This window comes from Podarcis erhardii, assembly GCF_964252035.2.
Source record: "Podarcis erhardii genome assembly, chromosome: 13".
Classification (NCBI taxonomy): domain Eukaryota; kingdom Metazoa; phylum Chordata; class Lepidosauria; order Squamata; family Lacertidae; genus Podarcis; species Podarcis erhardii.
The window spans coordinates 38,179,786-38,206,357 of NC_138502.1; the positions used below are offsets into that span (position 1 = coordinate 38,179,786).

Sequence of the window (26,572 nt, forward strand, 5' to 3'; positions counted from 1 at the left end):
TCAAGAGATGGCCCTACAGTTTAGGACCTGAGACCACCACCTTGTTGGAATTCACAATACAGTGGTACCTCGGGTTAAGTACTTAATTCGTTCCAGAGGTCCGTTCTTAACCTGAAACTGTTCTTAACCTAAAGCACCACTTTAGCTAATGGGGCCTCCCGCTGCCGCTGCCCCGCCGGAGCACGATTTCTGTTCCCATCCTGAAGCAAAGTTCTTAACCCGAGGTATTATTTCTGGGTTAGCAGAGTCTGTAACCTGAAGCATATGTAACCCGAGGTACCCCTGTACTTAAAACAGGAGCCAATGGCTCTCCCCACCCGCTGCATAAGTGTTCTCCACCCAGGCAAGCATCCACCCCCTTACTCCAAGCCTACTCACTTGTTCTTATGGGATGGGGACCACCTCTTTTACTCCAATGGGGAGTGACAGAACAGCATCCCTTTCCCCTCCTGCTTTAACCCCTGCTAACCTATCAACCCCCCATTTTTATTTTAAAAAAGCAGTAACAACCCCTACCCACACTTCCAGCTGTGGCGACTCCCACCCGTGGGGGCCTGCCGTCCCCAGAGGCCGCTGACATCTCACTCTCCCCTGGACCGGAAAACAAAACAATCCCCTCACGACCAGGCCCAAGGAGGCTCGGTACCTGAGACCTCTAGGCCCGGCAACCCACCCACCCACCCGCGCCCCGTTCACTGACACGGGTGGGCGCGACCCTCTCCCAACCACGGAAAGGGACCAAGGCAACGGAGCCCCCCCACCCCACCCCCAGCACGCGAGAGGGAGGCTCTTCCGCCCCCCCTCCCCAACCGACCAGAACGTTCCCATAGCAACAGCCCGGGCGCGCTCGCCCCCCCCCCACAACTCGCCCTTATTTTAAGCCCCCACCGGGCTTGCAACTTCTAATTAGGCAACGTAGGCCAGTCTCGAGGCCTACACGAGAGAACGGCCACCACGCGCGTTACCTCTCCCCCCCCCCAAAAAAAACCCCCCACACACGTCGCCCCAATAAAAACAACCCCACAGTAATATGAAATACCCACACACCCCAAGGCCTATGTATGGGTCCGTCCCCCCACAACGTTACCATAGTAACCCGGGCCCCTTTCCCGAGGTTGGGACACGGGGGGGGGGCCGCACTCGCCCTTCTTCCGCGGCGTTGCTATAGCAACCGATAGGGCTGGGGGGGAGGCGAGGCCTACAAAGACTGTTGACCCCCCCCCTCAAAAAAATAAAATGTCAGCAAAGTGTAACGGCAACGGAGCTGGGGGTGAAGGAGAAGCCCCAGCTGCAAGGCCTACCTACCCCTCCCTCGGAAAGCAGCGCCGCCGCCGCGGCTGCACCTCTTCCCCGACCCTCCTTAGGCCTACCAGGGGAAGGCCGGCCTGTCCGCCCGCTCTCCCGCCGGCCACGGCCTGCATGGAAGGGCGGCGGGGGAGAAGCGAGCCTCTCTCTCCCCGCAGCGCCCGTCCGCAACGTGGGGCCGAGGCAAGGGATGCCCGGGACGCGCGGTCTCTCTCACCTGTGGCGGCGGCGGCGGCTCGGCTGGGCTTCGCTCCTGGGCCAGCCGGTTGGTTGGTTGGTTGGTTGCAGGGCCCTTTTTTGCCCCAAGGAGAAGACGACGGGGAGATGGAGAAGGAGGGATCAGCGGAGGAAGGTGGCGGTGGGAGAGCAGCTGCTCCTCCCGCGCCCTCTCGGCGGAGACCGAGAAGGGAGAGAAGCGAGCAGGCAGGCCGTAAAATCCCCGGCCTCGCGTAGGCTCCCCGCCCGGCAAAGGTAGCCTCGTTCCCGAGAGGGTTGGGGCTCTCCTCCTCCTCCTCTTTTTCCCCCGAGGAAGGGATTAGGGATGGGTGGGTGGGTGGGAGAGGGGGGCCGTTTACCCCCCAAAATGCGATTCAGGTGGGGGGGTTGGTTGCAAGTTGCGATCAATGGGGGCGGGGCAGCCCCCCCACATTTCACTTTTTCTTCCCCCCCCAGCTCTCGCCTATACACCCCCTTCTCCCCCGCCCCCCTTTAACTTAGGCTTTTTTTTTTAAGCCCAGCCCCCGGATCGATTGGTGCAAGGAGAAGAGGTGTTGGGGGGGGGAACCACTTGTGAAAGCACGTGTTGTCTCGCGAGATTTGCACGGGTGGGAGGTTGGTGTGCGGGTGCGCGGTGCGCGAGGTGGGGCGGGGGGGGGAGGTTGAGTCGGTGGTGGTGAGAAAAAGGTTGGGGGAAGGGGAGAGGTCAGTGCAAGGAGGTGCTAAAAACCTCGGGGTGGGGCGATGGGAGGGCCCGGGCTGCATTGCATTGCATTGCATGTTGCTTTTTAAATTTTCTTTAACCGTGCCTTGTTTGCGGGCACCAGGTTAAGCGGGGCTTTTGCCAAAAGCGGATGGACACCCCGCCCCCCACCCCGTGGGGATTGTTTCAGAATCCAGGACCGTGTCCGGCCTGACAGGTGGAAAAAAATTGCTGAGCCAGAGCTTTCATCAAGGGGGGGGGGGGTTCATGGCATGGAGACTTCATTTCTTCTTGGGGGGTCGCAGCAAAACGAAGAATGGACCCATATACTGGGCGAGGGGGTGCTGGGGTACACACAGGAAGGTGTTTCACCTGTAATTCAAGAGGGGGGCGTGGCCGCCTTTGTATAATAGGGACTTAAGGTAGGCGGGTATTTTTTCTGCATTGTGGTCAAGTGCAGGCGGTGGGTTTGTCTCCAAAGGGATGGGGCTCTGTGTCTGGGGGTGTTATTTGCAGAAGGGCAAAGGGGGGGGGGTGGTGGCTCTTGTTCTTCGGAAGCTTCAAGGCGAGATATATATACAGTTCAACCGGTGTGTTTTTTGATCAGTGGCATTGCGGGAGGAAGTGAAGGATGCGGAAGCGTTTGGGCTGATTGGTGAGCGAGCATGTGGGGGGATTTCCTGATCCGGAGGAGAGAATGTGAGTGTACAGAAGGCGTGAGGTGGTTTAGCAATTCACAAGAGTCCTACATGATGTATCTCAAAAGCCGATCAGCGCGAGTTCAATGGAGGCTGCTCCCAGGTAAGTGGGTACAGGATTAGTTGGGAGATGGATGGATGTTTTGCCTTGGAAAGGTGTAGGCATCATGGGGAAAAACCAGGTTGAATCACAAGCAGGCATGTGGAGGTGCTGGGGTTTATTTCAAAGGACAAAGGTTTGTGTGTATGGCTTCTTCATTTGCTGGATCCAGGAGAAAGCCCAACAACGTAAGACTAGATTAATTCGTGGGATTCAGATATAATTGTGAAACAGTGGCTTGTTTAAAGCTATTGCTAAGGCAGGGGTGGGGAATGCCCAGTCCTCCCCATTTAGCCTGAGGCCATTTTGGCCAAGCCACACCCACATTGGGTATTTGTTGGCACCAGTCCAAGATTGTGTCAAATGGTGCTTTCAGTGGGGCTTCTGAAGACTCTGCAAGGGGGGAAAAAGGTCACTTGATGTCATTGCCCACCTGTCAAACTTTGCCCATTGGGGGTTAGGGAAGATGACAATCTGGTCCCTCAGGGTAGAAAGGTTCCCACACCTAAGCTAATGGAGGAATTCACACAGTGCTAAGTATGTGTCATGAACTGGTTTGGATGCAGAGGAGTAGTGGGAGACACCAGCTGGGGCACCCCCAAGGGAACCCTCAGGGGAAGAAGGCTGAGGGCCAGAGGATTGGTGGTGGAATGATGATGATGAGTGGTGAGAGGGAGAAGAGGGAACAGACTGGGAGAAGGAGGAGTCAGAAGCTGAAGAGGCAACAGGGTTTAGTGAGCAGGAAGAGGCTGTGGCAGAGAGCAGTCCAGAACCAGGAGCGGAAGAGGCGGCTAGAGAGGAGGGAGAGGCAGAGATGAGGCAGGCTGCTGAAGAAGCCAGGGGTCTCCCCCTCCTGCTGCGACCAGCTCCCCTCTCCCCAGTCTACCAGAACATGCAGAGAGATGAAGACAATGGAGCAACACGAGACAAGAAGGAACCCGAGGTAGCTTGGGAAGGACCTGGGAAAGGAGACTTAGGGAGCTGTGGGGAGGTGGGGACCTCACAACTGACTTATTGGGGCAAGATCTACTTGGAAGAGTTGCTGTGCTCGCTAGGCCTGGTCTCTGAGCTTGTTTTTATTCTTTGAATAAAGAGACTTAACTTCATTGACACCGTGTGAGTTATTGCTGACCTGCCCATGGCTTGCTCCCTGAGAGTATGTGCAAGAACAGTCATCTCCACTAATGCAGACAGAAAGAGGGCACAAACGTTTCTCTTACGTTTTCAGCTAACCACTGTTACCCATTTGGAATCACATTAAGCCACAGTATATTTGTGGAAGGAATGAGTAGGTGAGCCTATGGCTTATCTCTCTCTTCTGGGTATGGTGGTTAACAGCCTTTATTTGTTTTTGATTAACCAGTTTCAAAATTTGAATGCATTTTACAGACTGTGGTTAATCTTTAGTTTGCTTGAAAAAAGTCAACTTCAAAGAATGGACTATGAAAATGGCTTCTTTCAACCATAATTAAAACTAGCCATAGTTTAGGGTTCAGACATAAGACTAAAATGCTGTTAACAAACAACAGAAACTCACAAACATGCTGAAATAAGAGAGGGCAAGGATAGTTAACAAGTCAATTATTCAACTAGGATGACCCCCATAAGAGTAAACCATGGTTTATTGTGACATCTGACCCATGGTCACTTTGTTGAGAGGCAAGTGGGAAGGGCACAAGCCTGAATCTAGTGTGCGGAACAGCAAACCATGTTTAAAGACAAACTCCTTAGTGGAACCTGCTCACAAAATTGTTCATTTTGGGGTCAAGAAGCTAGCATTTGAAGCTGATGTTGCAAACCATGGTTTAGGCAAGCCGTGGTTTACCATGTTATCTGAATTCACAGAACCAAAGTTAGAGAAGTTTCCATCAACTACTGGCTGTACTATGGAGACATGAGTGAATTTATGAAGTGTCTGAAGGAAATGGAAAGCAGATAAGCAGTTCAAAACTTAATTTACCTGTTGTACAGGTGCAATCCAAAATTAGGGCTCTTAACTGGCCAGAATGATTTTTCATTATGGTCCCCCCCCCCCCGTTTTTCACGAGCAGGTGATCAGAGAATCTGCTTGCATTTAAAAAACTAACTTCATTCCCCGTTATATGTTAGTGAATAAGCCAGGGTTATAAATCACATTTCCATCTTGCACGTTTGCACTAAGCAGTAGGCTAATATAGTTACTCCAAAACAAAACAAATTCCTTCCAGTAGCACCTTAAAGACCAACTAAGTCAGTTCTTGGTATGAGCTTTCGTGTGCATGCACACTTCTTCAGATACACTGAAACAGAAGTTTCCAGACCCTTCTATATAGTGAGAAGGTGGGGAGGGGTATTACTCAGAAGGGTGGTGGGAATGGGTGATTGGCAGATAGCTGTGATGAGCCTGTTGACGACTCTTAACGACTGCAATAGGTATTACAGGAAAAAGCAAGGGGTGAAAAGGTGAAAAATGGCTTTGTCATGTATAATGAGATAAGAATCCAAGGTCTTTGTTCAGACCAGGTTCCTTCTCACTATATAGAAGGGTCTGGAAATTTCTGTTTCAGTGTATCTGAAGAAGTGTGCATGCACACGAAAGCTCATACCAAGAACTGACTTAGTTGGTCTTTAAGGTGCTACTGGAAGGAATTTGTTTTGTTTTGACTATGGCAGACCAACACGGCTACCTATCTGTAAATAGTTACTCCAAGTTCAGCCAGAATTGGAAGCTGTAGACTTCTTACCTTCCTGCCACAGCACAGAAGAGGATGGGGGTCAATGTACACAACTGAGGCTCATTCATGAAACCAACTTTGTGTCCCTCAGCCAATGGACATAATCCCTGATCACTGGCTATGGCTGATGGGAGTTGGCAGTCCAGTATCCGTATGGCACAACATTGGCTGTCCCTGATGTAATGCTAAAGCATAGCTTCATATGCAAAATCTTTAAAAAGGTCTTTTAATTGTTTAAGCTTATTTTCACAAGTCTGGTTCAGTTTTGGAGATTACACAGGCAGGCTTTAACATGTTCTTTTTGCATTAAATTCAGAATTGTTTTAAATATACTATAATTTAACTTTATAAAATTTGGAGGCTGGAGAGGGTTGTTCCATTTTTTTTCTAGCGGGCTTGTTGATCATCAGTGAGGGTGATGCAGTATCACTTATGCCAGTGAATATTTGTTAAAACAACTTGAAATTATTCTAGAAACCTGCAAGATTCCCAGGACTCTTAGACTCTTCCCCACCCCACCCACCGCCAATGTAGAAAAGTTATGCTGTAGGTATAAGAAGGCATGGTTATCATAAACTCCTTGAAACTGATGCAATGCTCTGAAACCCATGTTGATCTTGTTTAGATTTAGTTAAACAGCCAGACCTGCATATATGGGAGACATTGGTCTGACGCACGTTCCTGCATCTGAAGAACGTTTGTTCAGCTCTGAAAAGAAGAGCTGACCATTTGGCAAGGGACTTCCCTCTTTCCTGGTCAAGTAAGTGGCCAGAAGCAGCCTCTCCAGCTAGGACTGCAGAAGGAGGTGCCATCATACTGTTTTTGCAGGAATAAACCCACCTAATTCAGTAGGAGGCCAAGGAACTCAGACTCCAGACCCCTATAAGCCACAAAGTTGCATTACAGTTAATTGCAGGTACTTGGCATCTCAAGAAGGTTCTCCCCACCCACCCTGCAAATTTAAAAATTTTGCTCCGGGTTGGGGCTTGTGCCAGTAAACTTTGTGCCGCTAATATAAGCACCATGCAGTCCTGTTGCTTTACCAAGTTTGCAGTGAGTTCCCCAGCGTAATAGGGGCAACTGCCAGGGGAGAGGTTCGAGTCTCGCTACGTGCAGCCACTAGGATGAAAGCTGCTCCTTTCTCCTAGAGATTCCTTGTCGCCCTTTGGCTTGCGATATTTACACTGGATCCAGACTCTGTACATGGTGATTTGTTTCCCTCTGTTCACTTGGAGGCGGCGGTCCACAATGTTTTGGGCTTTCTCCAAGCCCGCTGTGGAGAACAGCAAATCCAGCTCATCTAAGGGACACAGGAAAGAAATGCGATTTTAAAGTATAACGCTGCAAGGCGGTTTGTGATCAAGATGGAAAAAAACAAGATAACGACAACAAATAGCAATAAAACCAGCGATAATTTAAAGAGACCGAAAGAGTAAAAAGGTTTTGCTGCCTATCGAACTGAGCAGTGGCAAAGATAGGTGAATACCTCTTGGAAGAAGGAAATTGTCAAGCAAGGAAAGGATTGGATGATCATTTTGGTGGGACTACGGTATTAATTTGTTTTTTATATCAACATGAACAAGGATACAATACATCCTCTTGTGCCTCATGGCATGTCGTAGTGAGATGTATGGAGATATTAATTGTTCTGCTCAGTCCATTATATAACACCATATGACACCGGTCTTGAAAGACCTACACTGGCTTCCAATACATTTCCAAGCACAATTCAAAGTGTTGGTGCTGACCTTTAAAGCCCTAAACAGCCTCGGCCCAGTATACCTGAAGGAGCGTCTCCACCCCCATCATTCAGCCCGGACATTGAGGTCCAGCGCCGAGGGCTTTCTGGCGGTTCCCTCGCTGTGAGAAGTGAGGTTACAGGGAAGCAGGCAGAGGGCCTTCTCAGTGGTGGTGCCCCCCTGTGGAATGCCCTCCCAACAGATGTCAAGGAAATAAACAACTATCTGACTTTTAGAAGACATCTGAAGGCAGCCCTGTTTAGGGAAGTTTTTAATGTTTGATGTTTTACCGTGTTTTTAATATTCTACTGGGAGCCGCCCAGAGTGGCTGGGGAGGCCCGGCCAGATGTCCGGGGTATAAATAATAAATCATTGTTATGATCATCATTATTTGCCATAATAGCTGCAAAAGGATTTTTTAAAAAATGTCATCAGGCAAGCTTATATGGCAAAAGGCGATGTGTGACATAATTCTGATTCCAGGCCACAAACCGCACCATGAATTGAGCCCAGAAATAAAGATAAATATAATGTGATTTCATTGACTGGTTCCAGTCTGAACACTGGCAGGTATAAATTAATATCTTATGTGGAAAAGAAATACAGAATAAAAAGACCCTCTGGCGCAGCCACCTCCTGCAAGACAGGACCAGCGACAACAAACCTCCACCCCCGTTCAGACAGAGGTTCCATGCAGAAATAACTTAAGAACCCTGTACGTGTTGATATGATTGATACAAGTGTTTGAAATATCCTCACTGCTCAGTGGCAACAAATCATGTTTCGCATGAACCATAGTTTTTCCCCAATTCAGATGTCATAGAAACCCAGGAACGGTGATATGAAATATGGGAGCCTGCAGCATTTTACAAACAAACAAACAAACAGAATTCTTTGGCTGTGGCATTTGAATCAAGCCCATGTAAGTCTTGAGCCCTTTTTTATCACATCGTCAGGGTTTTTGCTTTTTAAGAAACTGGTGTCCAGTTCTCAGGATCACTGCTCCACATATGTAGAAAGGCCACAATGGAAATGGCTCAGAGCATCAGGTTATCCATCCATCCTGGGGTCATTTCTTCTCCCTGCCACCTGAAGCAGCATCTTCTAAAACATCATTTCCTGCCTGCTTTGGGCCAGAGACCTAGCCTGAGCTGATTCAGTCTTTATATCAGTGACAGCCAATTGATAAAGAGTGTGGTAGGACCTGCAAGTTAGTTACCTTGTGTGAAAAAATAAACTCTGGTGCCATCTCCTCTCACGTAGAAGTTATCAGCCAGACACTGACCTGAAAGAAAGGAATGAGAATTTTGACTGCAACTCAGTTCACTGTTGCTTCCACCTCCAAAATAATAATAATAATAATAATAATAATAATAATAATTTTTATTTATACCCTGCCCTCCCCAGCCAAGGCTGGGCTCAGGGCGGCTAACAAGCAATAATAAAACAAGTTGAATGAATACAACTTAAAAACAAGATTAAAATACAACATTAAAAATATAGAAACATTAAAATACAGCCTCATCACAGGAGGAGAAAGGAAAAAGAAAAAGAAAAAAGAAAGAGGGGGAGGGAATCAAACTGGCTCCAAGCCAAAGGCCAGACGGAACAACTCTGTCTTACAGGCCCTTCGGAAAGAAATCAGATCCTGCAGGGCCCTGGTCTCATGAGGCAGAGCGTTCCACCAGGCCGGAGCCAGTTGAAAAGGCCCTGGCTCTGGTTGAAGCCAATCTAACTTCCTTAGGGCCCGGGACCACTAGGGTGTTGCTATTTATGGACCTTGAGGCTCTCCGTGGGGCATACCAGGAGAGGCGGTCCCATAGGTACGAGGGTCCTAGGCCGTGAAGGGCTTTAAAGGTCAAAACCAGCGCCTTAAATCTGACCCTGTACTCTACCGGGAGCCAGTGCAGCTGGAATACAGTGATGACAGCAATAAACTATCAATGGCCAAGAGGCTGATAAAGACATCTACCCTCTTTGGTTAATACTCAGGCATGGAGAGATGTGGTTCAGCAGTTGCAAAATGTTCAGAAAGAAGAGGAAAAAGGCCTGGCAAGGTGTACATCAATTATGATTGATGTCCTGGCTGAAAGGGAGCAAGCCAACCTGTACTTTGCTCCCCAACATGCTCACAAGCACTCAACACCTTACCAACTGAACACTGAAAATTTGGGGTTTTGCATTCTCCCATTTTGCAGCTGTATATTTGTGTCAATTCCCCCTCCTTTAAATGTACAGAAGAAGTTTGCGGACTGCATGTTAAAAACCCCACCGCTGAGCAGCCTTCCCCAGCCCTTTGCTTTCCCTGCTCCTTGTCCATATCAGAAGCTCATCCTCAATATGCTGCACACACATCTCAAAGGTTGCAAGGTTTTTAGCTGGGGCAATTAGAATAAGATCCACTCTTTGACTACTGATTCAAAACCTAAAATGTATTTTATATAATTGACCCTTTATTTTTTGTATATCGTATTGTTGTTTTTTCGCTATGGCCAATGGCTGACGCAAATAAAGATTCATTCATTTCACCGAGGGTACAGCAAGAGCAAACAGGGGCATCGCCTGGCTTAAAATTACTTCCTCGTTCTGCTGTGTGGGGATGAAACAAGGTGGGCTTAGAAGCCCAAAAGTTAGCCTGTGTGAAAACAACAACATCCTTCCCCGGTACCTAAAAGCAGAAGTTATGTCTGTCACTCTCTCACAAGTACACGTTCCATTTCTTTAAGTGGCAGGACCGTGTTGGTGCCTTAACTTCCCGGTGAAGGCTAGAGGTTTTGTTTCTCAAGTAATAATAATAATAATAATAATAATAATAATAATAATATTTATTTATACCCCGCCCATCTGGCTGGGTTTCCCCAGCCACTCTGGGAGGCTTCCAACAGAATATTAAAATACAATAGTCTATTAAACATTAAAAGCTTCCCTAAACAGGGCTGCCTTCAGATGTCTTCTAAAAGTCTGGTAGTTGTTCTTCTCTTTGACATCTGGTGGGAGGGCGTTCCACAGGGCAGGTGTCACTACCGAGAAGGCCCTCTGCCTGGTTCCCTGTAACTTGGCTTCTCGCAGTGAGGGAACCGCCAGAAGGCCCTTGGCACTGGACCTCAGTGTCCAGGCAGAATGATGGGGGTGGAGACGCTCCTTCAGGTATACAGTGGTACCTCGGGTTAAGTACTTAATTTGTTCCAGAGGTCCGTACTTAACCTGAAACTGTTCTTAACCTGAAGCACCACTTTAGCTAATGGGGCCTCCTGCTGCTGCCACACCGCCGAAACACAATTTCTGTTCTCATCCTGAAGCAAAGTTCTTAACTTGAAGCACTATTTCTGGGTTAGCAGAGTCTGTAACCTGAAGCGTATGTAACCCGAGGTACCACTGTACTGCACCGAGGCCGTTTAGGGCTTTAAAGGTCAGCACCAACACTTTGAATTGTGCTCGGAAACGTACTGGGAGCCAGTATAGGTCTTTCAAGATTGGTGTTATGTGGTCTCGGCGGCCACTCCCAGTCACCAGTCTAGCTGCCGCATTCTGGATTAGTTGTAGTTTCCGGGTCACCTTCAAAGGTAGCCCCACATAGAGCGCATTGCAGTAGTCCAAGCGAGAGATAACTAGAGCACGCACCACTCTGGCAAGACAGTCTGCGGGCAGGTAGGGTCTCAGCCTGCATACCAGATGGAGCTGATAAACAGCTGCCCTGGACACAGAATTAACCTGTGCCCCCATGGACAGCTGTGAGTCCAAAATGGCTCCCAGGCTGCACACCTGGTCCTTCAGGGGCACAGTTACCCCATTCAGGGCCAGGGAGTCCTCCACACCCGCCCACCCCTGTCCCCGCAAAACAGTACTTCTGTCTTGTAACCGCTGAGATGCAGAGGGGGTGATTGCTTCCTTTACTAAATGGCAATACTGCTTGTTCCCTCCCCTTACCTTTTTTAAAGCGGAGTTGGGCTAGATCGTAACGGCCATAATCTCGTAATAAAATAATTCCGCCAGGTTTCAGTAGTTTGCTAAGTCTGTTGATTACACACTGCATTCTGTGGGAGAAAAACAGAGGGAAAAGACTCAGCAGCCACTGAAACATGCTAGTACAGTGGTACCTCTAGTTACAAACTTAATTCGTTCCAGAGGTCCGTTCTTAACCTGAAACTGTTCTTAACTAGAGGCGTGCTTTCACTTCGCTAATGGGGCCTCTTGCTGCCACTGTGCCGCCGGCACATGGTTTCCGTTCTCATCCTGGGGCAAAGTTCTCAACTCGAGGTAACTCTTCCAGGTTAGCGGAGCTTGTAACCTGAAACGTTTGTAACCTGAGGCGTTTGTAACTCGAGGTACCACTGTAATCTAACAGTTCGGAATAACTAGAGAAAGCAAAATAAAGCTTCCATTAAACTACAGTGGTACCTCATGTTACATATGCTTCAGGTTACATACGCTTCAGGTTACAGACTCCGCTAACCCAGAAATATTACCTCAGGTTAAGAACTTTGCTTCAGAATGAGAACAGAAATCGTGCAGCGGTGGCGCGGCGGCAGCAGGAGGCCCCATTAGCTAAAGCTGTGCTTCAGGTTAAGAACAGTTTCAGATTAAGAACGGACCTCCGGAACGAATTAAGTTCTTAACCCGAGGTATTACTGTAATTTTGTTGCCCGTATTCAGCATAGTTAACCCATGTGCTTACAGGTGCTCTAGATTTGCTGCAGTTATACAAAATGCAACTTTGCAAAATATCCCTCCCCCTGCAACCTCCCCCCCCCCCCACATATTAGGCAAGTACAGACACAGTAGCAGCAGAATGACATACGTACTTTTCCGGGAGCAGAGCGGAAAGGACGAAGATGAGAACCAGAACGTCCACGCTTTCGTCTGGCATCGGAAAGGGAGTCCCGGTCTCACACAGGTCATGGACAAAGGCAAAGCAGCGAGAGGTGTCATATTCCGGATGGGCCTGTATGTTCACACAAGTATTCTTTGAGCACACTTCACGTTCTACCCTCGCCACACAACCCTGAGGAGCAGATTAAGCCGAGAATCGGCAGCCTGCCCACACCAACCCTACATGTCACAAAGTGCAGTTCAATTACTTCAGGTTACCTCAAACTCAGGCCTCCAGATGTTTTGAGACTACAATTCCCATCATCCCTGACCACTGGTCCTGCTAGCTCAGGGATAGGCAAACTCCGGCCCTCCAAATGTTTGGGACTACAGTTCCCATCATCCCTGACCACTGGTCCTGCTAGCTCAGGGATAGGCAAACTCCGGCCCTCCAGATGTTTGGGACTACAGTTCCCATCATCCCTGACCACTGGTCCTGTTAGCTAGGGATCATGGGAGTTGTAGTCCCAACCATCTGGAGGGCCAGAGTTTGAGGAAGCCTGAATTGGGTGGTATGTGGGATGGGGCACTGTTTTTAGGACACATCTGAAAGCTCACCTGTTCTCACTGGCTTTTGCCTGCAGGAATCTTTATTTGCTGCGTTCTTTGCTGCCTCTGTGTCCTGCTTTGAGCTGGGTGTATGTCTGTTTTATCTATTATCATCGCCACCATCACTTTAATGACTTGAGGAAAGCTTTGATTCTTAAAGGTGGCATAAAAAGTCTTTTAAATAATTTTTTGGCTGAATGGAGCTTTTTATCTTGACCTTCAAGGCCAAACGTGCAAAAGAAACACATGCCCTCCCATCAGATGTCAAGGAAAGAACAACTATCTATCTGGCTTTTAGAAGACATCTGAAGGCAGCCCTGTTTAGGGAAGTTTTTACTGTTTGATGTTTTATCGCTTTATTATTATTAATATTCTGTTGGGAGCCACCCAGAGTGGGTGAGGTATCAATAAGTAGTAGTAGTAGTTGTTGTCACTACAGTGGTGCCTTGCAAGACGAAATTAATCCGTTCCGTGAGTCTCTTCGTCTAGCGGTCTTTTCGTCTTGCGAAGTAAGCCCATTGACAGCTTAGAGGATTAACGCTATTAGCGGCTTAGCGGCTTATCGGATCAGCTGATAAGCGGCTTAGAAAAAGGGGGGGGAGAGGGGAAAAAAACCGCAGGAACTCGCAAGACATTTTCGTCTTGCGAAGCAAGCCCATAGGGAAATTCGTTTTGCGAAGCGCCTCCAAAAGGGAAAACCCTTTCGTCTAGCGGGTTTTCCGTCTTGCGAGGTATTCGTCTTGCGGGGAACCACTGTACATCTGAAACAAAGTATGCATCATATATTGAACTTGCAGCATGGTACTTCATTAAACTGGGAATATTAATTTATGCTCTTGTCATTTTGCCTATTTATGACAGAACTGCATACAGTGGTACCTCGGGATGTGAACGGGATCCATTCCGGAGCCCCGTTCACATCCTGAACAGAATGTAAGACGCAACTGCACGTGCGTGGATTACGTTTTGCCTCTTCCGCACATGCGTGACATCATTTTGAACGTCTGCACATGCGCAAGCGGCGAAACCCGGAAGTAACATGCTCCATTAATTCTGGGTTTCCGTCGAGCGCAACCCGAAAATACTTATCCTGAAGCGTATTTATCCCGAGGTATGACTGTATATGATTTTGTAATTTTTGTCTATTGCTATCTTCTGTGTTTATTGCTTTTCTCCCCGCTCCGGGATTGAAAGAACGAATAACAGGCTAGAAATACTGCAAATAAAATAAAGTTTTGGTGCTGATATTTAAAGCCCCTAAAGGCCTCAGCCCAGTATACCTGAAGGAACGTCTCCACCCCCATAATTCAGCCCGGACACTGAGGTCCAGCTCCGAGGGCCTTCTGGTGGTTCCCTCACTGCAAGAAGCCAAGTTACAGGGAACCAGGCAGAGGGCCTTCTCGGTAGTAACACCTGCCCTGTGGAACGCCCTCCCACCAGATATCAAAGAGAAAAACAACTACCAGACTTTTAGAAGACATCTGAAGGCAGCCCTGTTTAGGGAAGCTTTTAATGTTTGACGGACTACTGTATTTTAATATTCTGTTGGAAGCCGCCCAGAGGGGCTGGGGAAACCCAGCTAGATCGGCGGAGTATAAATAAATTATTATTATTATTAAATAAAGATAGCCGCTCCCAGAGGTCAAAGAGTAAGGCCTCCACCCAGCTCCTACCAATGTTCTCCAGCGAGGTCTCTGCTCACCAGTTACTAGGTAAAGAGTCAAAGAGCAAAAGCCTTGCTGACATTAACAACAAAATTGTATTAACTTACAACATCAAAGGCCAAGTACTTTTAGAAATATAGCTGCATTTCCCACCTAGCCAAGACAATTAAAACATCTTCTCTTACTAAGCTTTGTTTGTTTTTTTACCTGGACGAGCTCTACCGCTGTTTTGGAGAAGTCACAGCAATATACAAACAAGCCCGGATCGCTGAAATAAACCAGAGAAGACTGGTAAGGCAAACAGAACAGGGAACGTATGTGGACTAAGGGGTTTAAATTTACACTGTACTATGATCTTAAATGCTTTTGAATTATGGTGCTGGAGGAGACTCTTGAGAGTCCAATGGACTGCAAGAAGAGCAAACCTCTCCATTCTTAAGGAAATCAGCCCTGAGTGCTCACTGGAAGGACAGCTCCTGAAGCTGAGGCTCCAGTACTTTGGCCACCTCATGAGAAGAGAAGACTCCCTGGAAAAGACCCTGATATTGGGAAAGATGGAGGGCACAAGGAGAAGGGGACGACAGAGGACGAGATGGTAGGACAGTGTTCTCGAAGCTACCAGCATGAGTTTGACCAAACTGCGGGAGGCAGTGGAAGATAGAATTGCCTGGCGTGCTCTGGTCCATGGGGTCACGAAGAGTCGGACACAACTAAATGACTAAACGACAACAACAACAACAAATGATCTTAAAGAGAATTTTTACAAAGTGATGTATCATTGGTATTTAACTCCTGAGAAATTATTCAGAATAAACGAAGATGTTTCAAATGCTTGCTGGAAATGCCAAGAACATGAAGGGACATTTTATCATGCTTAGTGGACATATAAAAAGGCTAAAAAAAATTGGATGTGGATACATACGTTTTAAAGGTTAATATTCAATCAATGCCAGAATTTGTTTCTTTTAGGGCTAACAGATACACAGTTAGAAAAGGGTTATGGAAGATTACAGTGCCAGATTGCTATTTGCACAAAGATGGAAAGATACAGCCCTAGCCACTATAGAGGATTGGCTGATAAAACTGTTGGACTTGGCTGAGATAGCAAAGTTAACAGGTTTAATTGGAGAAAAATCATTACCGACATTTGTGAAGGTTTGGAAATTTCTTACGGACTTTTTGCATGAAAGAGAAAATGATATTATCTGGATTTGAAGGGGGGAAAATGCTTGTTTATGAAAGATAGAATGGCTGGGATCATAAGGAATGAATATCATATGTAGCTGCAGGACAGAGAACCAGAAGTCCAAACAGTGTAAACAAAGCCCCACAGTACCTGTGTTCTCTTTGGGGCTTCCTAGAGGGTTTTGGTGTGTGTTTTTTTGGTTTATAAAAAATATGCATTCTTCAGGTTTATACATTTCACAAATTTTACAGTCATTTTGGCATTTCAAAACTTGACTTCCTTCCCCCACTTTCTGCAGTTCCTGAAATTTATTTTTAATATCTTCTGCATATCCAAATTAAATTAATTGGCTAATTTATTCATCTTCTTTAAATATATGCTTTTATGAAACTGCAAATTATTGCAACAATCCTGCCAATGTTCTTAACAGTTTATAATTTGTTTGTAAATATTCCATAAACTATTTCCATTCTTTTATTTTTAAAACTTGTAATCTTGATTTCTTATTCTTCTTGTAAGTTTCACCATTTCTGCATATTCCATAAGTTTTTGTATCTATTCTTCCTTTGCTGGGATTTCTGCTTCTTTCTATTTTGGGGCGAGTAACATTCTTGCTGCTGTAGTCGCATACAGAAATAAGTTTCTATAGAGTTTAGGTTGTTCTGTCCCTATAATTCCCAAAATAAAAGCTTCTGGGTTTTTTTTTAACAAAGGTTATTTTAAACATCCTTTTCATTTCATTATATATCATTTCCCAGTAAGCTTTAACTTTACTACAAGACCACCAGTTATGATAAAAAGAACCTTCTTTCTCTTTACAAGGGTTTCCTTATGAGCCACGAGAACTTTCTGGCTCTCTCTGGCCATTTCCGGGTTGGAACTGAATTATTTCCCGGCACCATGCATATGCACAATCATGCATGAGTAGAATGTGCATGAGTGAGGGGGATGCCTGTACCTCAATGTCAAAAATCCTCTGCACGGTGGAAGCAAAGGAAGACGACGAGGTCACAGGTGGGTCATTTTTGCCATGGTGGGAACATTGGGAATCCCAATGAAAGCAACATGAAACAGAACCATTTTAGATACCAAGTCTAAAAAACCATCTTATTGGTTTGTAAACCTCAGCGTATGATCTGCTTGCCGTCTCTCTTACTTGTTGGTTTGGAGGATGGGGAAAACAGTGTTTCCTGCTCCACAGCCCACCTGCCAATAAAGCAAACATAGTGAATATTTTCAAGCCTCTCCCCTTATGCTCTCATTTAATGCCAATATCAAATACATTTCTCCCTGGGTCAGCAACTAGCTTTTTACAGGAGGGCTGCCTTGAAATACTGTATTTTTCCGTGTATAAATAAATAAATAAATAAATAAATAAATAAATAAAATAAAATAAAATAAAATAAAATAAAATAAAATAAAATAATAATTTATTTGTACCCTGCCCATCTGGGCTGGGTTTCTCCAGCCACTCTGGGCAGCTTCCAACAAAGATTAAAAATACATTAAAATGCCAGACATTAAAAGCTTCCCTGAACAGGGCTGCCTTCAGATGTCTTCTAAATCTCAGGTAGTTGTTTATCTCTTTGACATCTGATGGGAGGGCATTCCACAGGGTGGGCGCCACTAGGCCCTCTGCCTGGTTCCCTGTAGCTTTGCTTCTCGCAGCCAGGGAACCGCCAGAAGGCCCTTTGTGCTGGATCTCAGCATCTGGGCAGAACATTGGGGGTGGAGATGCTCCTTCAGGTATACATGCCCCCATGTATAAGACACCCCCTATTTGGGGGGAATCCAAATTAAGAAAACGGAGGGGTGTGTGTGCCCAGAGTTGTTTTTGAGCTTTTTTGGGGGTGGGGTGGGGTTGACACCTCCAATCAAGCCTGGGCCTTTCCTCAGCCACCAATAACACACCCAATAGCCGCGGACGCTATCTGGCTTCCGGCAACATATAACACGGCCCCCCATGCACTAACGATGTATAAGATGAGCTCAAAATTTACAACATGATCTTTTAATAAAAAAAACCTAATCTTCTACATGGAAAAATACGGTAATGATGGGGTGTGGCTGGCCAGGACACCACCCCACTCTGAAACAGACTGCCACCAGGCCCCATGACTATGCCCTCCTCCCCTCCACACAGGGGCATCATATGGTATCACTCAGGGACTATGTCTGGCCCAGGGGCTGCCAGTTGCAGACTTCTTTAATCACCACCCCCTGCAATTATCTTGAAATTATGCCTCTCAAAACTACAAAACTCGTGATCATGCAGTGAAACTGAAAGGCATCATGGCTGTATGCACAGAAAGGGAAGCCCTTCTAACAAAATGGCATCAAAGAAGTTTTATATGGCCAACGTGTCTACTGGAGCCCACTAACCACATAAACATAGAAGCAAAACCTTTCCTGTTCCCAGCTAATATCCAATAACTGTTGGAATTCCTGCTCCATGATTGCAGTTATGGGATTGTTGTCTTTCACATTACGGTATAGATTTTGACTCCACAGAGTGGGAAGTGACGGAGACAGGATGTTTGTGTTACTGTGTTCCATGAAGTGGGACTATTGTCCTTTGTTCTTTTTCTCTTTGCTGTCTGATGCTAGAGAGAGAGGGAGCCATGTTGCAGTGCTCCGTGTGTGTTTATATGTAAATAAAGTAGATTAGCCAAAATGCTGAGTTCTGTCACTTAAGTTTTACAAACTCTGCAGATCCCTAAGTGTGCTGGTGTCAGTTGGCATCAGTCGCTGTGATGTTCGGGCTGAAGAAAGCTTTTGAAGCTCCTGAATGACTGACCAGGAGGGAGGGAACATGCCAGTCAGGCATGTGTCTCTACCAGGGTCCTACTCATAGAATCATAGAGTTGGAAGAGACCACAAGGGCCATCGAGTCCAACCCCCTGCCAAGCAGGAAACACCATCAGAGCACTCCTGACATATGGTTGTCAAGCCTCTGCTTAAAGACCTCCAGCACTCGAGTGTAGGCTGAGCTCCTGACAACTACATGGGGGGGGGGAGGAGTGGATCAATAGCACAGGGTAAACATCACCATTAAACTCCACCTGTGAGCCTCCCCAAAGCCTATTGTTCGGAGGCAGAACGCTGAGCTAAGTGGAACTATAGGCCCAACAAAGCATGCTTTGGTTCTGATTCACTGTGCAGTTACCTCTAGTATTCTGTAAGTAGCAGATGACCCTGGGAAGTCTCTTAGTTTTTGTTCCTCCAGTTTCTGCGTTGCCACTTCTGTTTGCGTTTGCTGGGTGGAGTTACAACTGTTTATCTCCGAGTCCTGACGTTCCAAGATCCCAGTCTCCAGTGAACTAAGTCCATTGCACTCCCGAAGGCCTGAGCCTTTTGTGTTTTTCGCAGCAGCAGCCTCAGAGGCACACACGTCAACCGTACTGGCATTCTGGTTTGGAGCCAGCTCAGGAAATTCGGTGAACAGCCAGTGCCGGTCCTTGAAAAACCCATTTTCGTGGGTTTTGTAAAAGTCATTCCAATACTTGCTGGCACTGATCTCATAAGCATCTGCAAAGAAGGGTACAAGTGAGAAAAACTCCAGTCCAAGTCCTTGACCAGAGAAGGAGCTTTGCAGTTTAGGAGACAACACCTTAAACCTAGAAGAAACTCTCAGTGGTTTTTTTTAAAATTAAGCCAGCTAAATATTTTTTCCATCAAACTCACTCCAAGGAAGCAAATCCCAGAAGTCGTATTTTGCTATGTAATTGTTCCCAGTGACGTAGGTTTCCAAACATCCTATTTGCAAAAACCTCCTCCGTAGATTGATTCAAAAAGCAGGCTGTGGGTCTAATTTTTAATATCAAAAGGGGCGTGTGGGTGAGGGGAGCCAAAACTCTCCCTTCCTACAGTCCATCACGCCAAACGCTTTCCAGGTTGGTTCACTTCTGCTATCAGAGCTAAGCTGAGGAATAGGACAGATTGAGTCACCGACCACAGAGAGTTCAGCTCCCCTTAACTGTTTACAGCTTTGGATGCTAAGATCAGACCTGCACCCACCCCCCAGTTTATGCCTGAATGGGTAAGACAAATATGATGGGTTGCCACCATCGTATCTATTTTGACAAACATACCCAGACCTGTAAAAGCTATGGTTTGTGGTATTAGGTCAAGCCGGCTTCCAGTAGCTGTTGGGAGATAATTTCCAGAAACCTGCGTACTAAAAATATGGGGTGGGTGGCATTCTATACACAGGATAGTCAAATCTGTACTAACCTTTATGTTTCGATTATTTTTATTATGTATTTTGTGCTTCGATTATTTTTATTAAGTATTTTGTGCTCTGTACACCGTAACTTTGTGTTGTGAACTGCCCAGGGATCTACGGGTATAAGGCAGTATACAAATTTAATAAATAAATTAAAAATAAACAAACATGGAACTCATTGGGCACCTCAAAATGCACAAGCAGCAGAAGGGTGGGCTAAAATCTCCCCCTGCTTGCTTTGCAAGCTTATTTTGCATACAGATGTGGAAACCTCCATGTGAGTTCTGTGACGGTGTGTTACACATGAAGATTTAGCACGCTTCAAAGTTGGGTATAAAAGATAATGAGATTTTTTTACTTTTATTGCAACTTGAAATTGTAATCATAATTTTTATCGTGTCAATTTTCTTTCCTTTTCCCTCCCCTCTTAAGTTGTACCCCCTTTTCAGTATTGTTCCCTTTTTCTGTTATGTAATAAGCGGGGGGGGGGAGGGGGGAGAAAAAAAAGAAAAGATTTAGCAAGCTTCAAATGATGTTCGAACTGGGCGTCTTGGCATACTTAACTCTTTGTCAGTTTTCAAATATTCAAAATAACCAGTGTGATCCATTGGATTGGGAGGCTTACGCACAATACCTAGCAAACATGGATTCAGTGGGCAAGCACATCTATCTCGCCTTCCTATGTGTAAAATGGGAAAACGGCAACAAACCCACAGGGTTCCAAGAAGCACAAACCTTTGAGGCTGACTTGTGAGAATGCCGAAGTTAATAGCGATTTGGAACTCTGCTTCACAAACACAAGTCCCAATGGCACAAAACTGGCATATGAGTCATACAACGAACCTACGGGCATGATCCTCCAGCGTAACGTTAAGACTAATTTGCTCTGTTGACTTCAGTGGGGCTTAATCACACCTCATTTCTTCTAGACTGGCTAGAGATATCACTAATAATACCTTGCTGATCTTGTGGCACAAACTCTGTGCTGTTCTCTTGGACCTTCGCTTGTGCTGCGGCTTCCTGCTCCTCAGACCACTCCACGTTATCCCTGCAGGAAGCAAAGAAGTATTTATCTGGTTTTGTTAACCCTAGACACCGGAATCCATCTGTGCCGAGCTAGCCTTGCCTGCAAGTGTACCATTGGCTCCCATTACGTTTTCGAGCACAATTCAAAGTGCTTGGCCCAGTATACCTGAAGGAGCGTCTCCACCCGCATCATTCAGCCGGACACTGAGGTCCAGCTCTGAGGGCCTTCTGGCGGTTCCCTCCCTGAGAGAGGTGAGGTTACAGGGAACCAGACGGCCGGCCTTCTTGGTGGTGGCGCCCGCCCTGTGGAACGCCCTCCCATCAGATTTCAAAGAAATACAGTAGACCTTCCAAATACGAATTAAATTCATTCTGGGGGTCTGTCCGCAACCTGAAAAGTCCGTAGGCGGAGGCGCTACTTCTGCGCACGGCACCCAAAAGTTATGTATCCAGAGGGTCCACTGTAAACAATTAACTGATGTTTAGAAGACATCTGAAGGCAGCCCTGTTTAGGGAAGTTTTCAATGACTGATGTTTTAATGTATTTTGTGGGTTAAACCACAGGGCCTAGGACTTGCCGATCAGAAGGTTGGCGGTTTGAATCCCCATGACGGGGTGAGCTCCTGTTGCTTGGTCCCAGCTCCTGCCAACCTAGCAGTTTGAAAGCACGTCAAAGTGCAAGTAGATAAATAAGTACCACTCCTGCAGGGAGGTAAACAGCGTTTCCGTGCGCTGCTCTGGTTCACCAGAAGCGGCTTGGTCATGCTGGCCACATGACCTGGAAGCTGTACGCCGGCTCCGTTGGCTAATAAAGCGAGATGAACGCCACAACCCCAGAGTCAGCCACGACTGGACCTAATGGTCAGGGGTCCCTTTACCTTTACCCTTTTGTTGGAAGCCTCCCAGAGTGGCTGGTGAAACCCAGCCAGATGGGCAGGGTATATGTAAGTAATAAATAAATACATCCATCCATCCATAAATTAATGAATAAATATATAAAAACTACTACTATTACTACTACTATTAACCAGCAGACAAACTGGCCTCGAAGATCTAGGGCAACATAGTCCTGAACAACTGTGTTAATCTGGGGTTGTGGGCGGGTGGACTGACAGATTCTGAAATGAAAGAGAAGACTTGCCAACAAAAATCGGAAGGGACCCGAGGGTCATCTAGCCCAACCCCCTACAATGCAGGAATCTCAGCTATAGCATCCATGACAGATGGCCATGCTTAAAAACCTCCAAGGGAGGAGAGTGCACGACCTCCCCTTTCACTGCAAGCTCCACGCGGGCAGGGACCTTCCTCCTTGGTTTTGATGGCAGCTAGATTGGTACAATGCGGAAAAACTGGCACCGCAGTCCTCATTTCCCCCACCTCTCCTCCTTACCAGGCGTTGTGCTGGAAGAGGCGAGCCGGGTCGGTGAGGAAGCGGTTCCCAAACTGCTTCCTTCTCCTCCCGTCCTGGCTGGGCGCCGCCATAAGCACGAGAGGAAGGAAGGAATTAAGGCGGGAGGGAACTGAACCCGGAAGCAGACCGCAGTGTGACGCTTCTGCCGTTTGCGCGGAATAGGAAAAAGAGACGCGGAATGCGCATGCGCGAGGGCAGTCGGGCTTGCGTTTAATTTTCCCGGCGGCGCGTTTCCTCGGGTGGACCAGAATGAGAACTATACGACCCCGTCTAAGCTTCCCGACTCGCAGAGCTAGAAACTCACAGAGCGGCACGTGGAGTGAATGGCGTTTCTCAGTAGATTGTTGTATTTCCCTCCGCTTAGAGGAGGGAAGTCTCTCTGCATCAAAGAGAGCAACTGAACTGGGTCAAGCCGAAAAAGGTCCAGTATCCCATCTTCTCGCAGTGGATACAGGATTGTAGCCTCACGTGCCTTGGGAGGAAAGCGCAGTCCATTGGCCCTGAGAAATCAGAATGTTTGTTTGTGGTGGTGAACTGCGATTATGCAGTCGTAAAAAAAAAAAGGCAGTTTGTTACCCCTTAAGGCGGGATGGGGAAAGTGGAGGAAGCAAGCAAGATTTCCAGTACTGTGGTACCTCAGGTTGCATATGCTTCAGGTTACATACGCTTCAGGTTACAGACTCCGCTAACCCAGAAATAGTGCTTCAGGTTAAGAACTTTGCTTCAGGATGAGAACAGAAATCGTGCTCCGGCGGTGCGGCAGCAGCAGGAGGCCCCATTAGCTAAAGTGGTGCTTCAGGTTAAGAACAGTTTCAGGTTAAGTACGGACCTCCAGAACGAATTAAGTACTTAACCTGAGGTGCCACTGTAATGAGAAGGTACGGCTTCAGTGCCCTGCATTCCTTTGGTGTCCCCTCTACCTTGACTACCACAAGCAGAATAGTTATGCAGCGGCTTGAAGCACAATGAAGTCACTTCCTCCCTCATTGTATTTGCATGTTGTTGTACAAACAAAGAGAACAACAACAACATTATACCCCGCCCTCCCCGGCCAGGGCCAGGCTCAGGGTGGCTAACACCAGTAAAATTACAGTAAAAACATAATAGGAAAAGGAAGAAAAAAAACCACAATTTAAAATACAGGTTAAAATGCAATTTAAAATGCAGCCTCATTTTAAAAGTAGCCCATAGATCAAAACCATAAGGGGAGGGAAACATAAGGGTCAGACTGAGTCCAAACCAAAGGCCAGGCAGAACAGCTCTGTCTTGCAGGCCCTGCGGAAAGATGTCAAGTCCCGCAGGGCCCTGGTCTCTTGTGACAGAGTGTTCCACCAAGTAGGGGCCAGTACTGAAAAGGCCCTGGCCCTAGTTGAGACCAACCTAACCACCTTGCAACCTGGGACCTCCAAAATATTGTCATTTGTGGACCTTAAGGTCCTCTGCTGGGCATACCAGGAGAGGCGGTCCCATAGGAACGTGGGTCCTAGGCCGGGGGTTGAAATGCCTCTACCTGATGCACATTACCTGCTTGGTATTCCCATACCTGCAACACTTGTGAACTATTCATGAAGCTGTCATCTGCACACATGCAATGGCTGTCTCAAACATACACATCTCAGCTTAACTGCAAAGTGAATGTGGCTCCCGTTTTCAAATCGGATGGAAGCTGATTTGAGGGAAAATGCATCAAGCAGCAGCATTTCTGAATAAACTACCGGGCAGGTATGGATTGCTGGTAATGCCATGTAGGGTTGCTGGAATTTCACGGACATAGCAGAGGTACTGGAGTCAGAAGCAGTGTCTGGATAGAAATGGCTAAAAAATGTCCAGGAAAATCTGGACATATGGCAGCTCATGCCGGCAGTGTCATTTTTGGCAATGTTCATTAAAAATAGCTCAAAAACTTGCGATTTTGCCATAAAGAGCTCAACAACTTTGGGAAAACTAAAAAACGCTCAACAACGTTTGTGTCCAGATTATCACTTTTTGAAATATGGCAATTCTATGTGTATAAGGTAAAGGTAAAGGGACCCTTGACCATTAGGTCCAGTTGGGACCGACTCTGGGGTTGCGGCGCTCATCTCGCTTTATTGGCCGAGAGAGCCGGTGTACAGCTTTCGGGTCATGTGGCCAGCATGACTAAGCCGCTTCTGGAGAACCAGAGCAGCCCACGGAAACGCCATTTACCTTCCCGCCGGAGCGGTACCTATTTATCTACTTGCACTTTGACGTGCTTTCGAACTGCTAGGTTGGCAGGAGCTGGGACCGAGCAACGGGAGCTCACCCCATTGCGGGGATTTGAACCGCCGACCTTCTGATTGGCAAGCTCTAGGCTCAGTAGTTTAACCCACAGTGCCACCCACATCCCCACCCTATGTGTATACTGAGCTTCATATACCAGCAGCAGGCGTGCAGTGGAGCCAGAGTTAAGCAGTAATGTGTATACAACCTAAATTGTGCAAAAGCATACACATGTGTTGCTTTGTCTAAATTACCTAGGTTGTAAAATTCAGGTTTGTGTGGTGCAGAAGCTTTAAAGAAGCACGCTGTAAACCCAGACCTAATATCAGTCTCACTCAGCTTTCAAATATGGCTGAGTTAGATTGGGGTGGGGGGTGGGGACATGACTCCTTGCTGCCATCTAGGTCTCAATGCTTCATACTTTCCCCCATTTTGATGATGCCCAAAAGGATTTCATTTACCTAAAGGGAAACCTCAGCAAAGGACTGCTGGAGCAACACAAATGAGCATCATGGACTATGGCTATATTCTTTCCTTCAGGTGTCGTTAGGTCCTAATCTTTTCTAGCCTCTCTCCTACCGCAAAGGTCCCTCCCTGTTATCCAAGGACTGCAGCTTCCCCCCTCCCTTTTCTGAGACTCATTCCTAGAGAAAAAGCAATTATTTTGCCTAGCCTGTGCTTGAGAATATATACAAGGCATAATTTCTCGCCAGCAAAATAAGAACGACAATGGCTCACTTCACAGTTTTCTAGGAAGGATTAACAAGGTATGAGGACTGCCCTTGTACAATAGGAATCTATGATTCTAAGTACTTCTCAATAAAAATGAATCAGGATGATTGAGTTGCGGGAATTTCTTGCAAAGGGTTGTGTGGAAATCCCAAAGTTTGAAATTCAGAACGTCAGGGTTTGCTTAAAGTTCAGTCTAAAAGTGGATCCCTATTTGTTTACAAGAGGTGGGGGATCTATGGACTGACAGTAAGAGCTGTTCGACAATGGAATTTGCTGCCAAGGAGTGTGGTGGAGTCTCCTTCTTAGGAGGTCTTTAAGCAGAGGCTTGACAACCATATGTCAGGAGTGCTCTGATGGTGTTTCCTGCTTGGCAGGAGGTTGGACTCAATGGCCCTTGTGGTCTCTTCAAACTCTATGATTCTATGATATGGAGATGTGTAAAAATGCAGATCGGAAGACTTCTGTATGAATCACGAAATGGCTCTTGGCAGTCAAGATCAAATGCTTCTCCCACCCACTTCCTGTTTTCCCGTTCCCTCCTAGTTGGGCAAGACTCAGGAACAGGAGAAAAGCAGAAGCCACGACACAGGAGGTTTGCCTTTTCTACCTTAATTTCTCACTGTATTTTGCCAGTGTACAAAGGTGAAGCCCTGCATTTCCCAACATGGGAGTTGCGTCCCGGATGCCAGCCCGAGATCATCCTACGGAGCGCCCTCCGGTGAAAGAGGAGGATGCCACAGTAAGCAACATCTGGGGGGCTACTTCTTGCTTCCTTTATGCCTCCCGCCTGCCCTGATCAGCTTTTCCCCGGCAGCGGATGACCGGCAGCTGTCCTGATACGTTTTCCTGTCGTATTCTCGGAGTTCTCGGGGCGTCAGTAGTTCCTGGCAGACGTTCCACGACCAGGAGTACGTGGAGAAGGTCTGGTAGAAACTGGGGTTCCCTGAATCCAGCCCAATCTCTGCGCCGCGCACTCTCTTCCAGAGTTTCAGGGACTTGTTGCGCTCACGGAGAGCAATTGCCATCCGGTAGGCGTCTGTTGCTTTCTTCACCTGAGCGGGAGACAGGTTGGAAGGGGAGATGAAGCTGTCAGAACAGTACAGTCGTATCTCATGTTACGTCCACTTCATCTTATGTTCTTTCAGGTTACGTCCCATGGCGACCCGGAAGTATCGGAAAGGGTTATTTCCGGGT

General features: G+C 46.9%; 3 protein-coding genes across 12 annotated transcripts in view; all 3 read right to left on the bottom strand.

The window, feature by feature from the left end:
- TLK2 (tousled like kinase 2) overlaps positions 1-1,844 on the bottom strand; it is a 37,308-nt gene extending 35,464 nt beyond the window's left edge. Inside the window, exon 1 of one of the 5 annotated variants that reach the window (XM_081837821.1) lies at positions 1,523-1,844. Coding sequence is in view for 1 of the 5 variants with exons in the window: in XM_081837817.1 (XP_081693943.1) it covers positions 517-580 (64 nt within the window). In the remaining 4 variants the exon portion in view is untranslated. Of the gene's footprint in view, positions 1-516; positions 658-700; positions 712-1,087; positions 1,109-1,522 lie in introns of those variants that run through there. The other 4 variants (XM_081837822.1, XM_081837819.1, XM_081837817.1 and 1 more) reach the window with 4 other exon arrangements.
- A 4,102-nt stretch (positions 1,845-5,946) lies between these two features.
- LOC309328135 (tRNA N(3)-cytidine methyltransferase METTL2-like) lies at positions 5,947-22,532 on the bottom strand. 2 transcript variants are annotated; one of them, XM_081838113.1, is made up of 9 exons: positions 22,385-22,532; positions 20,925-21,016; positions 18,910-19,271; positions 16,900-16,949; positions 14,765-14,825; positions 12,278-12,417; positions 11,403-11,509; positions 8,695-8,760; positions 5,947-7,036 (listed from the first exon to the last, which is right to left on the bottom strand). In XM_081838113.1, exons 1-9 carry the CDS (start codon positions 22,474-22,476, stop codon positions 6,843-6,845), a joined length of 1,164 nt encoding a protein of 387 aa, XP_081694239.1. In that variant the 5' UTR covers positions 22,477-22,532; the 3' UTR covers positions 5,947-6,842. The 2 variants fall into 2 exon arrangements, with proteins under 2 accessions (XP_081694239.1, XP_081694240.1); XM_081838114.1 differs by lacking the exon at positions 8,695-8,760.
- Positions 22,533-25,971: 3,439 nt separating this feature from the next.
- Positions 25,972-26,572, bottom strand: part of EFCAB13 (EF-hand calcium binding domain 13) — a 110,739-nt gene continuing 110,138 nt past the window's right edge. For all 5 annotated transcript variants that reach the window (XM_081837543.1, XM_081837544.1, XM_081837542.1 and 2 more), the window contains one exon: positions 25,972-26,430. In XM_081837543.1, coding sequence (XP_081693669.1) covers positions 26,137-26,430 — 294 coding nt within the window. In that variant the 3' untranslated portion in view covers positions 25,972-26,136. The remainder of the gene's footprint in view (positions 26,431-26,572) is intronic.

What these genes read in the sequence shown, in the direction of transcription:
- LOC309328135 (XM_081838113.1), bottom strand. Translation starts at nt 22,476, where the DNA reads ATGGCGGCGCCCAGCCAGGACGGGAGGAGAAGGAAGCAGTTTGGGAAC. An exon ending in TGTGCCACAAGATCAGCAAG is followed by an intron (nt 19,272 to 20,924) that starts GTATTATTAGTG and finishes CCTTCTTTGCAG; the next exon opens with ATGCTTATGAGATCAGTGCC. An exon ending in TCCGCTCTGCTCCCGGAAAA is followed by an intron (nt 11,510 to 12,277) that starts GTACGTATGTCA and finishes TTTCTCCCACAG; the next exon opens with AATGCAGTGTGTAATCAACA.